At 43.7% G+C, this 21,599-nt stretch overlaps 1 protein-coding gene across 1 annotated transcript; it reads left to right on the forward strand.

The window, feature by feature from the left end:
• The first annotated feature begins 149 nt into the window (after positions 1–149).
• Positions 150–2,922, forward strand: Pigm (phosphatidylinositol glycan anchor biosynthesis class M). The gene has a single exon (XM_070000302.1). The coding sequence runs from the start codon at positions 252–254 to the stop codon at positions 1,512–1,514; it is 1,263 nt and encodes a 420-aa protein (XP_069856403.1). The 5' UTR covers positions 150–251; the 3' UTR covers positions 1,515–2,922.
• Positions 2,923–21,599: the final 18,677 nt, after the last annotated feature.

Below are 21,599 nucleotides of genomic sequence, written 5' to 3' on the forward strand. Positions count from 1 at the left end.
GGCGCTTAGGAGGCAGGAAGTCCCGCCTCTGCCAGGCGGCCAATCAAGAAGCAAGCAATTCTTCCACTGCAGCCACCGAGAAACCCGAGCGGTGACTGACAACCGGAAGTAACCTGGGGGGGAGGTCTTCATACCGGAAGTGACCATCCCGCCGCTGTTTCTGTTGGCGTCTCAGGTGGGAAAGAGATGTCTCGTCCTGCGGAGGCTCGGGGACCGAAGTGAGGGTGGGGGCAGGATCCCGCAGGCAGACAATGGACTCCAGCAAGCACTGGGGAGAATGGTTCCTGAACCTGAGGGTGCCCCCCTCCGGGGTGTTCGGCGTGGCTTTCCTGGCCCGGGTCGCCCTGGTGTTCTACGGGCTCTTCCAGGACCGGGCCCTGCTGGTGAGGTACACGGACATCGACTACCACGTGTTTACGGACGCCGCGCGGTTCGTCACGGAGGGACGCTCCCCGTACCTGCGGGCCACCTACCGCTACACCCCGCTGCTGAGCTGGCTCCTCACTCCCAACGTCTACCTCAGCGAGCTCTTCGGGAAGTTCCTCTTCATCAGCTGCGACCTCCTCACCGCCTTCCTCCAGTACCGCCTGCTGCTTCTGAAGGGGCTGGGACGTCGCCAGGCCTGCGGCTACTGCGTCTTTTGGCTCCTTAACCCCCTCCCCATGGCGGTGTCCAGCCGAGGCAACGCGGACTCCATTGTCGCTTCCCTGGTGCTTTTGGCCCTGTACCTGATCGAGAAGGGATTCATCGCGTGGGCCGCGCTCTTCTATGGCTTCGCGGTGCACATGAAGATGTATCCCGTGACCTATGTTCTGCCCATCGCTCTCCACCTGCTTCCAGAACGCTACAGTGACCATCGATTCCGCTATTCTTTCCAGGCGCGGCTGTATGAATTCCTGAAGAGGCTGTGTAATCGCGCTCTGCTGATCTTCCTGACGGTTTCTTCCTTCACCTTCTTTGTCCTGACCTTTGGTTTTTACTATAAATATGGCTGGGAGTTTTTGGAGCATACTTACCTTTATCACCTGACCAGGCGGGATATCCGTCATAACTTTTCTCCATACTTCTATATGCTGTATTTGACTGCAGAGAGCAACTGGAGTTTTACTCTGGGAGTCGCTGCCTTCCTGCCCCAGTTCATCTTGCTTTCAGCGGTGTCTTTCGCCTATTACAGAGACCTTGTGTTTTGTTCTTTCCTTCATACCTCTATTTTTGTGACTTTCAACAAAGTCTGCACCTCTCAGTACTTCCTTTGGTACCTCAGCCTTCTGCCACTAGTGATGCCACTCGTGAGAATGCCTTGGAAAAGAGCTGTAGTCCTCCTCCTGTTGTGGTTTATAGGACAAGCCCTATGGCTGACCCCTGCATATATTCTTGAGTTTCAAGGACAGAACACCTTTCTGTTTATTTGGTTAGCTGGTTTGTTCTTCCTTCTTATTAACTGTTCCATACTGATTCAAATAATTGCTCATTATAAGGAGGGACCTCTAATAGAAAGAATCAAATATGATTAATGTCTGTTCTGGATCTTCTGCCACTTCTCTTACATTCTGTAAGAAAAGAAGTGTTCTGTATGGACCACAAAAGAACTTTGGTAATTTTTTTCCAAAACACTAAGCACTCTAGGGAAAGTTCCCTTGTTCCAACAGAAAATAAAACCAGTGTTTGCCTTATACATAAAGGGGACCCAATAATTTAGGTCCACCTTTTAGAATATCTTAGGAGTCATTTACTTGAAATATGATGGGAGGTAAAGGTTACTTGTTTGAAAATGGAAAGGCTGATGAAACAATCAGATGCTGAAAGACTCTTGTAGAACAGATGAATAAAAGTTAAGAGACACAAGTTCTAAGCCAGTATTTCTTCCAGGTATACTAGGCCAATGTTTTAAGCTATGCCTTCTCTTCAACCCTCTCCCACCACTTTCTAACGTTTTCTTGGCAACTGTGAAAATTCACAAAGTTTTCCTAAAGTACAACTTTTTAAGACATAAGGTATCGAAGAATACTATCATACTTAGTTGGGAAAATTTTGTATTCAATGCCAAGGCTTAGAAGAGAAATAATCCAAAGAATTTAAGTTGTAATTATGGTTCGTGTATTTGTTTTGTACTCTACTTTTTCAGCACTTAGTCCTAGTGTTGTTAGACTACCATTTGGTTTTATATTAAAAAGGATTAAATATAAGTTCATCTTTAGATTTGTCATTACACTTTAAAAATAACATTTTGTTCTTCATGTTTGAGAGTCATAAACTCTTACTACATTCATATCTCTTTAGTTTTAAGTTACCTGATTATTAGATCACTAGAATATTTTTCTTTTACAGTTTGAGTTAATAAAATATTGTCTGCTTTGTAAAAATACAAGAATTCAGCAGGTTGGCATTGGCTCATGCCTATAATCCTAACTACTCAGGAAGCTGAGATCTGAAATCAGTTTCAAGCCAGGCAGGGTAGGAAAGCCTATGATATCTCCAATTAACGACCAAAAAACTGAAAGTGGAGCTGTAGTTCATGTGGTAGATTGCTAGCCTGAGCACAAAAGCTTAGGGACAATCACCCAGCTCCCCCCACCCCCACATACATTAGAATTTAGTTAATAATTACTAAATCATTCACAAGGCATCTTCCCAGTCTATAAAATACTTCTGAAGATCACATAATGGAAATGGAGACCTAAGAGGAAGAGGTTTGGAGAGTTTAAATAGCATCCGAAGGAAATTGCAAGGGGTATGGATATTGTGGAAATGAAGTTTTTGTAGACAGATCTGGTTGTATTTCTGGAGAAAAGGTGCTTTCTGTTTGCATAAGCATTCTGAAATCTTTTTCTTTTTTTAATATAGCCCATTCAAGTTTTGGGGGCTTAACTTTCCAAAATGCAGTAGCAATAAACAAGTGTGATTTTGTGATCGCTATTTTAATATGATAATTTAACAGATTGTTTCTTTTTTAGTCAAAACAAAAAACAATCCTCTAAAAACCAAACAGTACAGTAGTCTCCCTCCCTTCCTCCCTCCCTCCTTCCCTCCCTCTCTCTCTCTCTCTCTCTCTCTCTCTCTCTTTCTTTCTTTTTCTTTTTCCTTTTTTTTTTTTTTTTGGTCAATTCAGGCCTAAAAACCTTTAAGAGCAAAATGCCATTAGGTTAATCATAATTAAGAATTCTATAACTGACAGCATTTCTTGTTGTTTTGAGAACTGAAATTAGGAAGAAAACAGTAAGTGGCTTTTTATGTGCTGCTGTTTGGACAAAAGTAGCAGCCAGTTGTTGGGGATATGACCTTATAACATCTAGTCCCTTATTAGATCTTATCATGACAGCTCTTTATATATGATTGTTCAACTAGTGCTCTTTTTACTATGGCATGTTTTAAAAGATAGATAGATAGATAGATCGATAGATAGACTAAGCCTCATGGACTTTCCTGCTGCTTGAGCTGGCTTTAAACTGGGCTGGCTTTGAACCGTGATCCTCAGATCTCAGCATCCTGAGTAGTTAGGATTACAGGTATGAGCCACCAGTGCCTGGCATAAAAAGTCTTATAAACCCACAATACTTTTAAAACATATATATTAACATGCTATTCAGTTTTAAATATACCATATGTTTTTTGTATTTAATATTGGAGCTGGGAGCATGACTTAGTGGTAGAGTGCTCGCCTAGCATGCACAAACCCCTGAGTTCAATTCCTCAGTCCACATACACAGAAAAAGCCAGAAGTAGAGCTGTGGCTAAAGTGGTAGCCTTAAGTAAAAGAAGCTTAGGAACAGTGCCTGGCCCTGAGTTCAAGCCCCAAGACTGGCCAAAAAGAAAGAAAAGAAAAAGAACAGATAATCTTGGGTCAAAATGTTTCTTTGAAAGAAAGAGCATAATAGGTAATCCATAATCAAGTTTAGATTTTAGCCAAGCAATATGGTCAACATTTTGTAGTCTTAGCACTTAGAAAGTTAAGGCTTCAGTTTAGACCAGCATAGGCTACATGGAGAATTGCAGATCAGCTTTGGCTATATAGCAAACCCTCATCTCAAAGACAAAAACTTTCTTTTTCCCCCACTTTTTTTTTTCTTTTTCTAATCTTTAAAACACAGTTGAGGACCAGGCATGGTGGTATACACTTGTAATTTCAGCTACTTGAGAGGTGGAGATTGGTACTATCATGATTCAAATCTAGCCTCTACAAAAGGACTTAGTGAGACTCCCTAGTAAGCTGGGCATGATGAGACATGTCTATAATCCCAGCTATTCAGACATAGGTAGGAGAAAGCAAAAGGGCTGGAATGTACAGAGGGGCATGTATGGCTCAAGTATTAGAGAGTTTGCCTACCAAACTTGAGACTGACTTCAAACTCAAGTACCAAAAAAAAAAAAAAAAAAAAAAAAGTTTAAGGAGCTAGGGTACCATATTCATCTTCATCTTCCATCAAAGTTAAACATAGCCAGGTGTTGGTGGCTCATGCCTGTAATCTTAGCTACTTAGGAGGCTGAGATCTGAGGATCAAGGTTTGAAGCCAGCCTGGGCAGCAAAGTCCCTGAGACTTATCTCCAACTAACCACCAAAACACCAGAAGTAGAGCTGTAGTACTAACGTGGGAAAAAAACCTCAGGGACTGCCCAGGCCAAGTTCAAACCCCAAGATGGGCACAAGTTAAACACTTAATTTGTGTGCCCCCTTTCTGTCTCCATAAGAAAATATAGGGTGGTGATCCTTATTTTTTTATCTGGTAAGTTTTGCAGATAAACGTTTAAAAATATTTAGGATCTTAATATCCATGTCCCCATGACAATCATTGACACTGTCATAATGATGGTTATGATGAATAGTTTTGGGGTTATTCTGCCACATATGGTTTTATTTTTCACATTTCCAAGTTAGTGTTCTATATGTTGATTATATAGCTGAACAAAGACACTTAAAGATTATTTGACTTGCAGATAAGTGACAGATGTAGAATTTATTGTGAAACCTCCTGACTAAAATAATGTTTGGCTGGGAATGTGGCTTAGTGGTAGAGTGCTTGCCTAGCATGCAGGAAGCCCTAGGTTTGATTCCTCAGTACCACATCAAAGAAAAAGCCAGAAGTGGTACTGTGGCTCAAGTGGTAGAGTGCTAACTTTGAGCAAAAGCAGCTCAGGGACAGTGCCCAGGCCCTGAGTTCAAGCCCCAGGACTGACAAAAAGAAGAAAAAGTTAAATCCCACTGTGTGACTTAGCCTAGATCTTCATATCTAGATACATTACCTCACCATCTGTGAAATGGGTATAATAATACAATCACAGTATTGTTTTGTGCCCCAAATACTTATGCTGGTGCAGAACAGACCAATTATGTTCATACACCTTTAAAGCAGAAACTCCTTTGGGACTTGACAGTTAAACCTATCCATATCAGTCTAGTGTATATATGCATAGAAATTGTATTTATTAAAAGATAATTGTTTCCGTTTCTATAAACTTAGTTCATATTCATGGTATTTTTTGTTGTTGTTGTTGTTGTTGTTGTTGGTCATGGGGCTTGAACTCTGGGCCTGAGTGCTGTCCCTCAGCTCTTCAGCTCAAGGCAAGCGCTCTACCACTTGAGCCACAGCGCCACTTCCAGTTTTTTGGTGGTTTATTGGAGATAGGAGTCTCACAGTCTTTCCTGCCCAGGCTGGCTTTGAACCTCGATCCTCAGATCTCAGCCTCTTGAGTAGCTAGGATTACAGGCGTGAGCCACTAGCGCCCGGCTCATGGTATTTTTTGTGTGCCAGTACTGAGGCTTGAACTCAGGGCTTGGGCTCTGTCCCTTAGCTTTTTCACTCAAGGCAGACACTTTATTTCCTTGAGCCCCAGCTCCCATTGTGGCTCTTTAGTGATTTTAGTGACTGTTCTGTCTGGTCTGGCTTTGAACTGTGATGGTAAGATCTCAGCCTCCTGGCTAGTGAGGATTATAGGCATGAGCTGCTGGAGCAGGGCCTTCCTATTAGTCCTGGTCTGGTTCTTGGAAAGATTGTAAGTCCTGAATGTAAACATTCAGAGACAGATTTAAAAAAAAATTGTGCTGGTATGGGAGTTTGAACTCAGGGCTTCTCACCCTCTCTTAGCTTTTTCACTAAAGACTGGCATTCTGCCACTTGAGCCATACTTCTACTTCCAGCTTTTTGCTGGTTAATTGGAGATTAGAGTCTTAGGGACTTTCCTGCTTTGGCTGGCTTCAAACTGAGATCCTCAGATCTCAGCCTCCTGAATGGCTAGGATTATAGACATGAGCCACCAACGTCTGGCTTCCAATTCTCTCTCTTTTAATGTCTAGTTCAGGCTTCATAGATTGTGTTTGTGTATTCCTGTCATACATTAGCTGATGAGGCTGTGAATTTGTGGCTTATGGCCTTAAATTACATAGCATTTCCTTTCTCTGTTGTGTTGAGGGGTCATTCAGAGGTTGGTGCTCTGTGGATAGAAGCACATGTCTTCTTGCCTGGGTCAGAAGTATCACACTAGTGCAAGCATTTATTCAGCACTGCTCTGGGAGAACCATTCATTGAGTCAAAAGAGGCATTCATAGTCATTATCCTGAACAAAAACCAGACTAAATGGGAACAATTCTAGCTGCTCAGACACTCTGCTAATTGCTATGTCTGCTTCATAAAATGAAATGACACTTATAGTGACTTTAAAAATAATTTGGAGCACGACTATTTGAAGCACAGTTTATTTCACAAAGGAAATTTAAAACCTTCGCTCTCTATTCTTTGGCAATTATTTATAGATCCCTGCCATGTGTCAAGTCTGATAATAGACAAGTTAGACAAAGCCTATGCTGTTGAGTTATCAGTACAATCAGAAACATATGCCATTAATAAAGTGTTAAACAACCCCATTAAGTTTCACAAAAATACTGTGATTTATAAAATGGGGGTTTAGAGAATGTTATTATTCTTATTTTACAGATAAGAAGCCAGTGACTTTATTAGGCCAAAGTTTTGGTTAATAGCAAGACTAAAATAGAACCCAGGGCTTTTGACTTCTACTTTATTTTGCAAGTGCTCTATGCTGTATGACGAAGGCTAATTACACCAGAAGTGTTTACTTATTTAGCAAATGTCATTTATTTATCAAGCAAATGCCATTCATTTACTTTGTGCACGCCCCTGAATATCTCCTATGGGCCATGCATTGCTCTACATTGTTCATGCAGCTATGAGTGAGGCAAAGTATAAATACAAGATTCTATGAATGAAGACTTGTAATCTTATTTACTCAGGAATCTGAGATCTGAGGATCTCAGTTGGAAGCCAGCTGGGCAGAAAACTGTGAGACTCTTACCTCCAATTAATCAGCAAAAACCTGGAAGTGGTAGAGTACTAGTCTTCAGTAAAAAAAGCTAAGAGACAGGCAGTACAAAAGCCTTGATTTCAAGCCCTGTACTGGTCCACATACAAAAAGTTATACAGGATTCTGAAGATTGTCATAAAGATAGACAAGTTGTGGAAGTAGAGAGTAGAGAGTGATGGCAGGGAGGAGGGGGACTGAGTGCCATTTCCAATAAAGTCATCTGAGAAAGTATATTAGCTTCCTAACATAACAAATGCCGGAGAAGAGAAATAATACTTGTTCAGTTTTGGAGGTGAACTCCTGCTATTCTTGATGAAGTAGCACATCATGGCAGGAACATGTGGCAGAGCAAAAGCCACAAAGGTCCCACAATCCCATTCAGGGTCCTGAGGACCTTCCACATCTTAAAGTTTCCACTGCCTTCCACTCGTGCCAAGCTGGGGAACCCCAAGCCTAAACCTCCCTTTGGAGAACATTTAAGATCCCCCCCTACTCCTGAGTTCTGAGCATATGTTAAATTTGTGTGTGTGTGGGGGGACACACATGCATGTGTGTGTGTGTGTGTGTGTGTGTGTGTGTGTGTGTACCAGAACTAGAGCTTGAACTCACAGCCTAGACACTGTCTCTGAGCTTTTGTGTTCAAGGATAGTGCTCCACCATTTTGGGCCTGTAAGGTCTACTGGATGGCGAGCAGACCCCACCCAGTACCTGTGTTACCTAGGCAACTGGGACACCTGGAAGAGGTCACATCCATATCCACTGAGGTCACATCTGGATCTGATGTGGCCACACCATTCTCCCACCTGGTCTGATTTCCCTTTACCTGGGCACACCTTTCCCCACCCCTACCTTAGATAAGACCTAGCCCAGGGCCAGACGCCCTCTTTGCCAGCCATGTGGAATGTCAACCTGGCCTGCTCCCAGCAGGTCTACTGAATAAACCTATCCCTTACCTGAATACCATGTGCATGTTGTGGTTCTTACTTGGCTACCTCTTTTTAAAAACCTAACATAAATGGCAAATATGAATGGCATTTAAGGTTTTCAATAATTGAGAAGAGCAGGAGATTGCCAATAAGATTGCCCGTAAGAGGGAGAACTATCAAATCCTGGCTGCTGCCATCCGGCCTCCTCTGAGAAGAGGTACCCAACATGCACCACCTGGAGCATGCTTCAAATGTGGGCAAGAGGGCCACTGGGCAAAATTCTGCCCCTCACCACAACCTCCACCTGGGCCCTGCCCAAGGTGTGGGCAACAAGGACACTGGGAAGTCGACTGCCCCTCCTCACCTCCACTAGGTAGGCCAGCCCCTCCCCCACCCTGCCCACCCAGGCAGGTGGAGCCAGACACATCGGAGATTTTCTGCTTGGCTACAGAATGAGAGTGCCCCTCTCAATCCAGCCACCTTGCTTCTAACCCTCTTTCCCATTCCTGTACAGAGACCTTGGAGGAATTCACACTCCATTTTACAGGTATCTGGAAACTCCTCTTCCTGACCCAGAAGACACCTGGTACATAGATGGCAGTTCCACATCTACCTCTTCAGGAAGCTGAGTGGCGGGCTATGCCATCGTTAGTAATTGTACCATTCTTGAAAGCAGCCCTCTGACCCCTAGCACTACCTCACAAAAGGCAGAACTTATAGCTTTAACTAGGGCCTTAATTTTAGCCAAGGGTAGGAAGATTAATATTTATACAGACTCAAAATATGCCTATCATATTCTCCATTCGCATGCAGCAATCTGGAAGGAGCGTGGCTTCCTGACCACCAAAGGGACTCCCATTACTAATGCCTCATTTATTCTTAAGCTATTAGAAGCTGCTTCCCTTCCCCAACAGGTAGCGGTCATTCACTACAAGGGACACCAGATGGGACTAGATGCCATTACAGTTGGCAATTCAAAGCAGACCGGGACAAAGCTAGCAGCCCAGAGACAACTCCAGGGACAACTTCCAGCTCCCTTGCTTCTGGTATTGCCTTCAATACAACCCCCTTAACCCCACAGGAACTCGAGGAACTTACCCACCAGGGAGCCTCCCAGGAAGCACAGGGATGGTGGTCCCTAGAAGGACCAGTTGTTCTTCCTGAGACACGAGCAGCCAGCTTTCTTTCCCAGGTTCACCAGGTACTGCACATGGGATACAAGCCTCTCTCCCACCTTCTGAAACCTGTAATCCATTGCCCTAGCCTAACTACCCGACTCAAGGCTATTACCCAAGCCTGCCCCACATGTCCTCTTACCACCCTCACAGGGTGATCTCCGACCAGCTGCGTTCCCACACACCAAGCACGGGACATACCCTAGGGAAAGACTGGCAGATAGACTTCACTCACATGCCCAGATGTAAGCGGCTGAAATACCTTCTAATGATGGTTGATACCTTTTCAGGATGGATCGAAGCCTATCCCACAACGTCAGAGACTGCTGACACTGTTGCGTCTGTCCTTATTAAAGAAATTATTCCTAGGTTTGGCTTACCCAGGTCACTTCAATCCGACAACAACGGACCTGCTTTCATCTCCAAAGTGACCCAACAGGTGGCATCCTCTCTAAACATCCAGTGGAATCTTCACATTCCTTATAAGCCTCAGTCTTCTGAAAAGGTTGAAAGAGCTAATGCGCTCCTCAAAACATAACTTATTAAACTTTCTCTATAGCTCCAGCAATCCTGGCCAGAACTGTTACCCCTGGCACTCACCTGCTTATGTGCCTCTCCCCAAAGCCCTACTTTCCTCAGCCCCTTTGAGTTAATGTATGGAAGGCCTTTTCTCCTAGGTAATTTCCCCACTGACAATACCAAGACTCTACTAATAGACTACCTTCCCGTCCTAACCTTTCTTAGGCACATGTTACACCAACATGCTAACCACTGTCTCCCTCAGCCTCATCAAGGCCCCCTTTCCCACTCCCCCAATTTTACCTGGGGATCAAGTGTTTCTCAAGACCCTTAATCCATCTGGTTTACACCCTGAGTGGACAGGCCCTCACCAGGTTCTGCTGACCACCCCCACAGCAGTTAGGCTCAAGGGACAGCCAAAGTGGATTCACCTGTCAAGAATAAAAAGGGCTCCTGCTCCTGCCCCGTCTATACCAACACTGACCTCCAGGTACACCTGTTCTCCCCTTGGGCTTACCAAGGTAAGGCTATCTTGCATCCCTGAAGATCCGGGTGAGTAACTCTGAGCTAACTGCTCTCCTCTGCACACACCTCACTACCTCATCCCTTAGGTCATCTCCAAGCCATGGACATCCAATCTTTTCAGTAATATTTTTCCTTCTCATCGTTGTCCAGCCCCTGCCTGAGAAGACTTCCTCCAGAATTCCTCCAAAAGACTTGCTTCCGGCAGACATCACCTAAGGATTCACGCCTACCAAGGGACAACTACTGCTCTCTGCCTTCTCTGGGAGGGGACCACATTCTGGCCTTTTACCCCTAATGTTGATGCCCCCTTGTCAGCAGGAAGTAGCCAGAGAGAATCTGTGCCGCATTTCATGATTATTAAAAGGCTGGAATGTAAGGTCTACTCCTGGATGGTGAGCAGACCCCATCCAGTTACCTAGGAAACTGGCACACCTGGAAGAGTCACATCTGTATCCTCTGAGGTCACATCTGGATCTGATGTGGCCACACCTTTCTCCCACCTGGTCCCATCTCCCTTTACCTGGCCACACCTTTCCCTGCCTCTACCCTAGATAAGACCTAGCCCAGGGCCAGACGTGCTCTTTGCCAGCCGCGTGGAGTGCCAACCTGGCCTGGTCCCAGCAGGTCTACTAAATAAACCTACCCCTTACCTGAATACCACATGCATGGTGTGGTTCTTACTCGGCTACCTCTTTTTAAAAACCTAACAGGGCCATAGCACCATTTCTTTAGATAAGAGTCTGATGGACTTTTCTACCTGGGCTGGTTTTGAACTTTGATCCTCAGATCTCAACCTCCTAAGTAGCTAGGATTACAGGTATTAGCCACTGACACCCGGCTTACATGCTAATTTTTAAAAAAAATTTTATTGTGATTAAGTGATTACATAAATTTCACAAATTTTATAGTAGTGTGAGATAGTGATACTTAAAGTCACAAATACATTCTAACCTTCATGAGGAAAATTGTCATTATCGTGGTCTATAAAGTTTGTGAATTCTATGAGCTTTGACAATACAGCTATTTCTTCCACATCAGATGATATGTACATTTCTTTCCTTTTGCTTAGGGTTAGCTGTTCCCTCTTTCCCTCTCATTCCCTTCCTCCCATTGCTGCCCTTGAGTTGCTTAGTTTGTTTTCATCAATGTCCAGTGCAGCTGATGGGGCACACTATTGTATGTTTTCCCCTGTTTCCCTCTTTCTGTGTCCTCCTCCTAGTTTCCCTCAGATATGAGCATATACCATATATGTGGTCAGCTGCATGGGGTCATTTAGTAATTACATGTTAATTTTTAAGGAAGATGAAATTTATATATACTCATATAATGCTACTCTTTTACACTTCTACATATTGTTTTGTGATGTGAGAGTTAAACAAAAGCTCCACAGATAAAAATGTTAAATTCAAAATATATGCACTTTACTCAAAGTCCAAATTAGTATATTAGGTGGGACTAGAACCCAGGACTTCTGAAGCCAAATTTACCACTCCCTTCTCTGATCCTGTGGCATCTAGAAGGCAGGGAATGCAGGAAAGTTAAATGGCAGATCTCTCATTTATCCAGTAAATTCTAGGAACCTCCTTTAGGTCAGGTACACAGCTAAGATTGGTTTATAATGATGTTAAGATAATAGTTCTGCCCTCAAGGAACTCATATACTAACACAGGAGACTGATGGAAAGGTGATCATGACTCAGTTATTCAGTGGCTAGAGTAAAACAAATGCACGTAAAATAGTCTAGGAATCCATCAACTGGCACAGAACCTGGCCCACAGTAGGTACTGAGATTTTTTAAAAATCTTTATCTGTTTTCCTTTAACATTGACTAGACCAGTAATGGGTATGATTTGTTTCTGAAATAGTCCTTGATTAATACCACTCAGTGATGAGCCATACCTTTGGCAATCCTTAGTTTAGTTCACAACCTAAGTTAATGATCCAGCTTTTGCCTATGTCTCCTGCTTCATCATCCACCTCTTCCCTCCCCTCCAGTCATTCCTTACATTACCACCTCTTCAGGCTTTTAGAAGCCCTGCTGCTCCTTTGGTTAACGCATCCTTCACTTAACGTGCCTCCCTCATCAGTTCCAGTTCAGTACAAGTGACCTTTTGTGAAACAACCTCAGAGATAGCCCACCGGTTACAAAGCACTGACCAGGCTGGCTCCAAAGTTTGATCCTCCATAGCTCAGGTGTAGCTTGGCATCAGTGGCTCATGCCTGTAACCCTATCTACTCAGGAGGCTGAGATCTGAGGATTGCGGTTCAAAGCCAGCCCAGACAGGAAAATTTGTGAGACTCTTATCTCCACTTAACTACCAGAAAACTGGAAGTGGCTCTGTGACTCAAGTGGTAGAGTGCTCACCTTGAGCTGAAGAGTTCAGGGACAGCATCCAGGCCGAGAGTTCAAGCCCCATGACAGACAAAAAGAAATAATTATAGGTATAAGCCATCAACATCCAGCTAAGGTGAACTATTAAGGAGGGAAAAGTAAAAAAAAAAAAAAATAGTGCTGGGGTTGTAAAACTTAGTAAATAATCTTTTAATGTATGTGCACTATGAAATTCAGTTGAACATTTGTTTCTTTCAGAGTTGCTTAGCTCTTGGAGAACAAGAAATGCTGTTATGTTTATGGCCCTACTATATAGCATAGTGCTTGTCAAGTAAATGCAGGGGGAAATGGGGAAAAAACAAATTAATATTTTCTGAGCAACTGCTGTTAGCCTATCTGCTTTTTTTTTTTTTAATTGTGAAAATACCATACAGAGGGGTTACAATTACATGGGCAAGATGAGTACGTTTCTTTTTTTTTTTTTTTTTTGCCAGTTGTGGGGCCTGAACTCTGGGCCTGGGCGCTGTCCCTCAGCTCGTCAGCTCAAGGCTAGTGCTCTACCATTGAGCCACAGCGCCACTTCCAGCTTTTTCTGCTATGTGGTGCTGAGGAATCGAACCCAGGGCCTCATGCATTCAAGGCAAGCACTTTACCACTGAGCCACATTCCCAGCCCCATGAGTACATTTCTTATCAAGCACAATTGCCTCCTTCTTTGTTTCCCCTTCCCATCCCTTCCCAGCCCCCCTCCCTGCCCACCTGGTCCTCCTCTCCCCCCACCCCCGCACCCCCTCCACCAAAGTTGTAAAGTTCGTTTTTCGACATAACAACTTGTACATCTCATTGTTGCAATGGGTCCACCTGTATCCCTATTTAAACGATTTGTTTTTTCCCCTTCCCCTCCACAAATTATACCAACATCAAATACAGTGAAAGCAGGGATTATACCGTGGGGTAGCCTATTTGCTTTCTACACACTGATCTCACTTATTTCTCAAAACAAATTCTTTTAGATAAGTACTATTTGCTGACAAGAAAATATCCTTAAAGCCAGGTGCTGGTGGCTCATGCCTGTAATCCTAGATATTCAAGAGGTTGAGATCTGAGGATCCCCATTTGAAGCCAGCCTGGGCAGGAAAGTCCATGAAATTCTTAGCTCTAATTAACCAGCAAAAAGCTGTAAGTGGAGTTGTGGCTTAAGTGGTAGAGTACCAGCCTTGAATGGAAAAACTAAGGGGCAGTGCCCAGGCCCTGAATTCAAGTCCTAATAATTGTGTGCACGTGTACCCTCACCACCCCTCACCATCTCACTAAATAGCAAACGTATGAATAGTGGTGAATTAGGTGCTCAGAAAATAGCCTCAGAGGTTAACTGCTGCCCACATGCCCAGGTCATAGACTCGTAAGGGATAAAGCTAGAGTTAGAACCAGGTCTATCTGACCCCAAACCTTTCCTCTCTTGTATAATTCTCTAAATTTTCCCTTCACTCCCAACCCACCCTAGGCACATATGGAAATTCTGGGAATGTTTCCTTGCACAGCTGGGGTGTGTTGCTGGCATCTAGTGGTTATAGATCAGATTATGCTGCTAAACATCCAGTGCAAAGAGAAGTCCCACAGCAAAGAATTTCCTTGCCTGAAATGCCAATAGTGCTAAATTTGAGTGTTTTAAACTGTTGGGGTTACTATAACAACAAAACCACAGGCTGGGTGGCTTATAGCCAACAGAAATTTATTTCTCAGCATTCTCTGGCTGGAAAGTCCAAGATGAGGGTGTCTGGTAAGGGCCAGTTTTTTTTGGTTCACGGTGCTGTCATGTGACAGTAGAAGCAGGCTAGCTCTTCGGAGCCTCTTTTACAAGAACACCAATCCTCTTCTTGAGGGCCCCACTCACAATATCTAATCACTTTCCAAAGGCCCCACCTCCTAATGCCTTAGGTTTCAACATAAGAACTCTGGGCGTTGGGCTGGGAAGGTGGCTCAGTGGTAGAGCGCTTGCCTTGCATGCCTGAGGCCCTGGGTTCGATTCCTCAGCACCACATAAGCAAAAAGAAAAAAAGCCGGAAGTGGCGCTGTGGCTCAGGTGGTAGAACACTAGCCTTGAGCTGAAGAGCTGAGGGATAGTGCCCAGGCCCATAGTTCAGGCCCCACGACCGGATCACCCCCCCCCCCAAAAAAAAGAACTCTGGGCAGGGCACAAATATCTGGCCCACTGCATTTAAAAAAAAACCTACTCCATACCATGTGATCAGACAAAATAAATGCATTTTTGGTCCCATGAGGAATCAGGATGGGATGAATAGACGTATTAAGTTCAGAAATCAGTCATGAGCCACAAGCATGGGTAAGGAAAAATAAAGACCATTCTGTTCAATTTCTGACTTGCTTCCAATATTATGATCCTTCCTCTACTTCATTTACCCACTGTTCTCCTCATCTTCTTTCTTCTCTTTGCTTTGTCTTTTTTTTTTTTCTGTAGGCTAATTTAGCTTGGAGACGACAATCCTACACACTCCAGTATGTCTGAACCTTTTTCCCTAATTAGAAGGTAGAGATAGCATGTAAGAAGCTGCAGGTTTCAAATTGACAATATCACTGGAACTGGGAATAAGGCCAACAATGTCACCCTCTGAATTGACAACAAAAAGTAGATGAGATTAATCATTGTGATAATCTTCCCAGGAAATAACCTGCCTAAGAAATTCTGGGTGAGTGTGTCACTGGTAAGAATGAAGCTTCCACTGGGTTTTTGCTCAGTGGTAAAGCACTTTCTTGGCATGTGCTGGGCTCTGGTTCAATCCCCAATGAGGTTATCAAAACAAACAAAACAAAGCAGACTTGATTGTTTCCTAATCTTAGCCGGGGTGCAAGAATGCCTCCCCTGAAATAAACCATTTAAAATGTGACCTGTATTGTAAACTGTAATCTAGGGAATTACAAGGATTGTCCTGGGGAGATGTTCTAATGGGAGAAGCTGGTTAATGACTCCCAAGCTTCACTGCTGTAATTGTTTTTCTTTCTTTCAGCAAAATAAACCTGAGGAGGGAGGAATTAGACACATTTTATTAGTGTCTCTGGTGGTAGAGGCAGGAGTGAGTGAGTCATTGCAGGTGGCCAAAGGAGTATTCTGCCTGGTGCTATGGTTTGGATGTGTTGGGTAGGAAAGCCTCATCCTTGCCTCCATTCCATCTTGCCTTGCATTTCTGTGGGAGGCTGTTGTTAGGATTGTGTCTTGCCCTGCTCCTGTCCCACTGAGATATCCTCTCTTGTCCCATTGGCTATTTCATACAGTGCCTTGCCCCGCCCTCCTGCCTGGCTTCATCCCTCATCACAATATTAGAATTTATCACTCACCATCTTCTGTGGAAGTGAGCTGGAACAATATGAGAATTAACCAGTAGATGGCAGGGTACACCCTATTAACATTGCTTCCCTGGTAAATTTTATTGAAAAAAAAATTCATGTGTGGGGCTTGCATACTCCAAGAACAATGACAATTTTTTTTTATTGTGAAAATACTGTACAGAGGGGTTACAATTACATGGGCAAGGTAATGAGTACATTTCTTATCAAGCATTGTAGCCTCCTCCTTTGTTTCCCCTTCCCATCCTCCCCCCACCCCCCCAACAATGACAATTTTTAAAAGCTAATTATAATCATGATGAAAATAATTGGCTGGCACTCTACCAGCTTGAGCCACTCCTCCAATCCCAGTTGAAATTTATTAAAAGTGCTTGCATCTTACCTTTCTTTTGGTGCTTACCTTTAGCTGTGATGACAGTGGGCTGGTCACTCCACTTGGAGCCTTCTTACTCACACAATAAGGATACTGATTAGTTTAGAGTACTTTCAGACCTTTCCCTCAACCTTCTCCCCAACAGACAATTGGGAGAATGCCCAAGGAAGCCTCATTAGCTCTGCCTTTCTTCATTTCCCTAGGCCTCAAATTCCTCTTTTCCATTTTCAGTTTGCCTGTGCATACATCTCCCCTCATTGGAGGTTTCTTGTGCACTTCTTTTGTATATAACATCCCCCTCTTGGAGGTTTCTCACATAACCAAAGATTGCTTCCTATATCTCCAACATTTTGTCCTTTTGTAGTGGGAGAAGGAAACCGTGAATCAAAACTCTAGTGCTCAGGTCTTGGACATGTCTCAGCCACAACACTGCACCCTCCTCAAATAACCAACTAGCAAGGCAGTATTATAGCCAGATTTTTCCTACCTTAGCCCATACATGAGGCTACCTGGTTATCAGGGTGCCTGCTTGGACCCCTTCCCTGTATTGTCCATTAACTTTAGATTTCGGGTCTGTTGTCAGCCATAAGGGTGCCCAGCCACCCAGGTTTTAGTTATAAAACATTACTGCCCCTTGTTTGAATTGGTCAGAATTTTGGTTCACAATGTTGCATGACTGGCTAGTTTGAAAGGAGTTAGAAGTTTTCTTGAAGCTGGGTACTGGTGGCTCACACCAGTAATCCTAGCTACTCAAGAAGCTGAGATCTGAGGATCTCAAAGGAGATCCTATGTCTCTAAGGAGACTCTTGTCTCCATTAAGCTACCAACAAGCCAGAAGTGGAGCGTGCGCGCGCGCACGCGAGCGCACACACACACACACACACACACACACACACACACACACACACACACACACACAAAGTTTACCCAATCAACCAAAACCAAGATACCTGGCCAAAGCAGGAACTGTCAAGAAAAACATCTCTTAGTCTGCTGGTGCTCTACGACTGAGCCACACCTCCACCCACTAGAAAATAATACTTGGAGCATAGCAGGATATGCTGTAACCAGGAAGAATTTTTTGTGAAATGGTGGCTACTCTTAAAATAGGTGTGCTAATGTCAAGCAATCATTTTGACAGAAAAGACTAATTTCTATAGATTGAAGCACATGAGATTTGCAATCTAGTAGAAGTAGGTTTGACTTCATTTCATTCCTTAGCTGTGTGACCTTGGAGATGCTATTTAGCCTCTCCTTGCCTGCTCATAGCTGTAACATAATGACTGTGATCAAATTAACAGCGTGAAGATGAAATGAGACAATTGAACATATAGTCTGTTGTTTTAAACTGCTTGTTTCATTTGATAAAAATGTTTTTAGTGAGGTGCTGGTGGCTTATACCTGTAATCCTAGCTACTCAGGAGGCTGAGATCTGAGGATTGAGGCTCCAGCCTGGGCTGAAAGTCACTGTGAGACTGTTATCTCCAATTAACCACCAAAAATCCAGAAGTGGTGCTGTGGCTCAAAGTAGTAGAGTGCTCATGTTTAGTGCTCATGTTTGCTCAGAGACAGCACCCAGGCCCTGAGTTCAAGCCTATGACAAAAACGTATTTTTATAGCTAAAAATGTTAGAGAACTACAGACTAATCTAAGCTTTTCTTAAAAAAAAAAAAAAAAAGAACAACATCCCTGCAAAGTGGGGATTTAAGAGACCAACTGGTTTGGTGCCCTGATTAAGTTTTACAATGTTATAATACAACACATTTATTTATGTGAAATAAAGCATACCTGTTCTAATCTTTTCCAGGTGTACCCCTCCCCACTAGGGGAAACTTGATATGCCTCTCTTGGAGTTAATAGAACTGGCAAAATACTTAACATGCAAGATAACTCAGCTTAGTTTTAAGTGTAAGTTTAATATTTACTTGTTCTACTTATAAAAATAATCCAGAACAAATTGATAAAATTTCACCAAGCAATATGCTTAAGTAATGATTCTGTCCACGCAGTTGAAATGTAGTTTATTAAGTAAATACAGTTTATTAAGTAAATTCCCTAGCTTTTCAGCCAGAGTTAATGCTTCTCTTTACCAGACTTGTTAATGATGCAAATAGTTGGTTTGGAAGGTTCACATTCACTGTACAGCTGTATAGACTGTCAAGTGAAAGCTTTCATATAATGGGAATCTAGACATTTGACCTCCTTATGATATTAATTGCTTTGATCAAAGAAAAATTCCAAGTTTTTTAGGTTTTGGTTTTCCCTTTCTTCTGAAATCCTACCTGTACCCCAGAATATAACTTCTGTTTCTCTGAATTCCCAAGACTTCCAAATAGTTGTTAAAGACATGGTCTTGCTATGTAGCACAGCTGTCTTAAGATTTGCTATCCTCTTGCCTTAGCCTCCCAAGTGCTAGCAATACAGGCTTACTCTACCACATCTGGCTAGGAAATTAAATTTTATGTAAATAGGATCCCATTGTAATACTGTGTGCTCTCATATCCAGGGTTGGAGAAAACACTGTATCCTGAAACCAACAATTCAAAGAATAGTTGACTAAAATGGAATGTTCTGGCTATTTTGAGAGGTTCCATGGCATAGAGGTCATTAGTCTTAGGCCATTGATCTTCTTTTTGCTGTTTTTGGTGGTCATGGGGCTTGAACCCAGGGCCTGGGTTATGTCTTTGAGCTCTTTTGCTCAAGGTTAGGAATCTACTGCTTTGAGCCATAGCTTCACTTTGGTTTTTTGAGTGGTTACTTGGAGATGAGTCTCACAGGGACTTTTCTGCCCAGGCTGGCTTTGAACTACAATCCTCAGATCTCAGCCTCTGAGTAGTTAGGTTTATAGGCTTGAGCCACCAGTGCCCAGCCATCTTTTTTTTTTTTTTTAACTCATGACTTTGTGTTCACTACGTAGATGCTCTACTACTTGAGACCCAGCCCGAGCCAACCACAAGACACTAATCCTTTTTTTAATTTGAAAGTGATCTTGAGCTTTCCCAGTGGTGCCTGGGGTCTTTGTGGATGCTGCTTCATTAGGCTTTGGCTCTGACGGGAAAAGATAGGTTTTCATACATTCTGTATGAAGCTGCTTAGCTCCTTGTCTCTCATGTGATTCCCCCCAAATAGACTACTTTACCCTACTTATCTGCACTGTCTGAAGTGTCTTGCAGTTTCTAAAACATCTCAGGTCTGCACTAGACAAGGCAGGGTGGTGTTCTAGGTGCTTCTTCCTTGGCTAGGATTCATGCACACAGATAGCTTGAATCATTTTTTCCTTCCATGGGAATTTCTGAGATTCTCATGCAGGCATATCTGTAGGGCACACAGGGTTAAGAGATCACTTCCGGGTGGATAGTACACCTTGCTGGTTCATTCAGAAGATGTTCTTTCAATAAGGCCAGCTTGGGGATACTAGGCTTCCAGCATGTAATTTCTTTCTCCTGACAGGAGCACTGTGATCTGACACCCTAGACTCCCCGGCCTGGCTGCCTGTACCTCTAGGCTGCAGATCCATGGCCTTGGGTCCTCAAGGGCTTCCCTTCCAGAAGAGAGAAAGTGAAGGGTGGGGAAATGGCAGCGAGGTCTGATTAGCAGGGAGTGGTGTGAAGTGTATTACCACAAGGTGGCACTGGGCAGGACTGGCAGCTTCTCTGGTCAAGCCTTGACCCTGTGGGGGTATGGTGGGGTGTAGGGAGTAAAAAGAAACTCGAGTCATAGTGATAAGCTCCCACCTGACCCCAGGAAGAGAGGTCCTAGATGAGCAGGGAGTAGCGGGCAGAGGATGAATCTTTGCTCCTGATACCTGGGGGCAGCAGTCAGCCTGGGACCGGGGAGGTGCTGGCTGTGGATGCAAAGTGAAGAGAATCATTCATGGCAGCTCACTTCTGGAGGCAACATCGCTCCCACGCACCTCCTGGCAGAATAGGAATCACTCACACTCCTAGGACTGGGTGGTGGCTTTGGCCATTTAGCTGCGGAAGCACTAAGATCACTGGTCCCTTCACTAGGTCACTTTGGTGGTCAGCAGGGAGAGGTCACCTATGCTCATTTATGATTTTATCTTTCAGCCTTCGTGGAGCCAGATTAGGAATACAGAGATGAGTAATATATGGGTTCTGCCTTCAAGGAGCTCAAAGTCTGGTGAGAAAGACAGAATGCAAACAGGTCATTGGCACAAATATACAACTGCCAGGCCAGAGGTGTGCCCAGAGGGTGGTGACAGCAGTGACTGGTGGTGTAGGAGCCAGGCAGGCTTTGAGGGAAAGTGTCTCAAAGGGTGTTCAGGACTTAGGCAAGTGAGAAGTAAGGAAAAGGAGCAGGGCCAGATCTGCTGGGGTTTCATCAGGTGGGTGCTTAGGGGACAGAGTGAAGAATGGAGAGAAATAAGAACAGAGAGGGCCAAGGCTGCAGGTAATGCCCAAGAGCTAAACTTCCTCCACTAAAAGGACAGTTACTCTAAGAGGGAGACATACACAGTATCAGATTTGTATATAAAGACTGTGTCTGGCAATAAGAAGGAGATAAGAGCTAGAAGCAAGCAGGTCTGTTAAATCTCTTTAGGGACTGTTTCTCTCCTGTATGTGATGAGGGAGTGGGCTAGAATTAAGGGGCTGAGGCTTCTTAGAGCACCTGCAGTCTATGAGACCACAGGCCTGTAATGTCCTCTAGCATGTAACTGTTCATAATTTCTTAGGCCCCTCCTTCTTCCAGCTCCTTCTCCCTTCTTTTGAATTGGTTGCTCATTTGGCTTTTCTTATGTGAGGGATGCACTCTTCCCCCTCTTTTCTGTCCCCTGCTGAGAGAAGTCTCCTCTTGGTAAGGTGGATGTCTTGGTGAAGGAGCTATTCTTTCTTCAACCACCGGGTTTCTGGGAATTTGACTCCCAGAGGTTAAGAAGAAAAGATAAAAGAGTGTTATATTATGGTTATAGTGCTAAAAGCCCTAAGGGAGACAATTCTTAATATCTCCCCCAGGAAAAAATGTCCTCCTTTTCTACTTTTCTTTTCTTTTTTTTTTCAGGTAAGGGGTAGGTTTATTCATCAATCTGGCTGGCACCAGGCCACGTTGGCCCTC

The sequence above is a fragment of the Dipodomys merriami genome, unplaced genomic scaffold (assembly GCF_024711535.1).
Source record: "Dipodomys merriami isolate MVZ:Mamm:240054 unplaced genomic scaffold, mDipMer1.0.p SCAF_56, whole genome shotgun sequence".
Classification (NCBI taxonomy): domain Eukaryota; kingdom Metazoa; phylum Chordata; class Mammalia; order Rodentia; family Heteromyidae; genus Dipodomys; species Dipodomys merriami.

What these genes read in the sequence shown, in the direction of transcription:
- Pigm (XM_070000302.1), top strand. Translation starts at nt 252, where the DNA reads ATGGACTCCAGCAAGCACTGGGGAGAATGGTTCCTGAACCTGAGGGTG.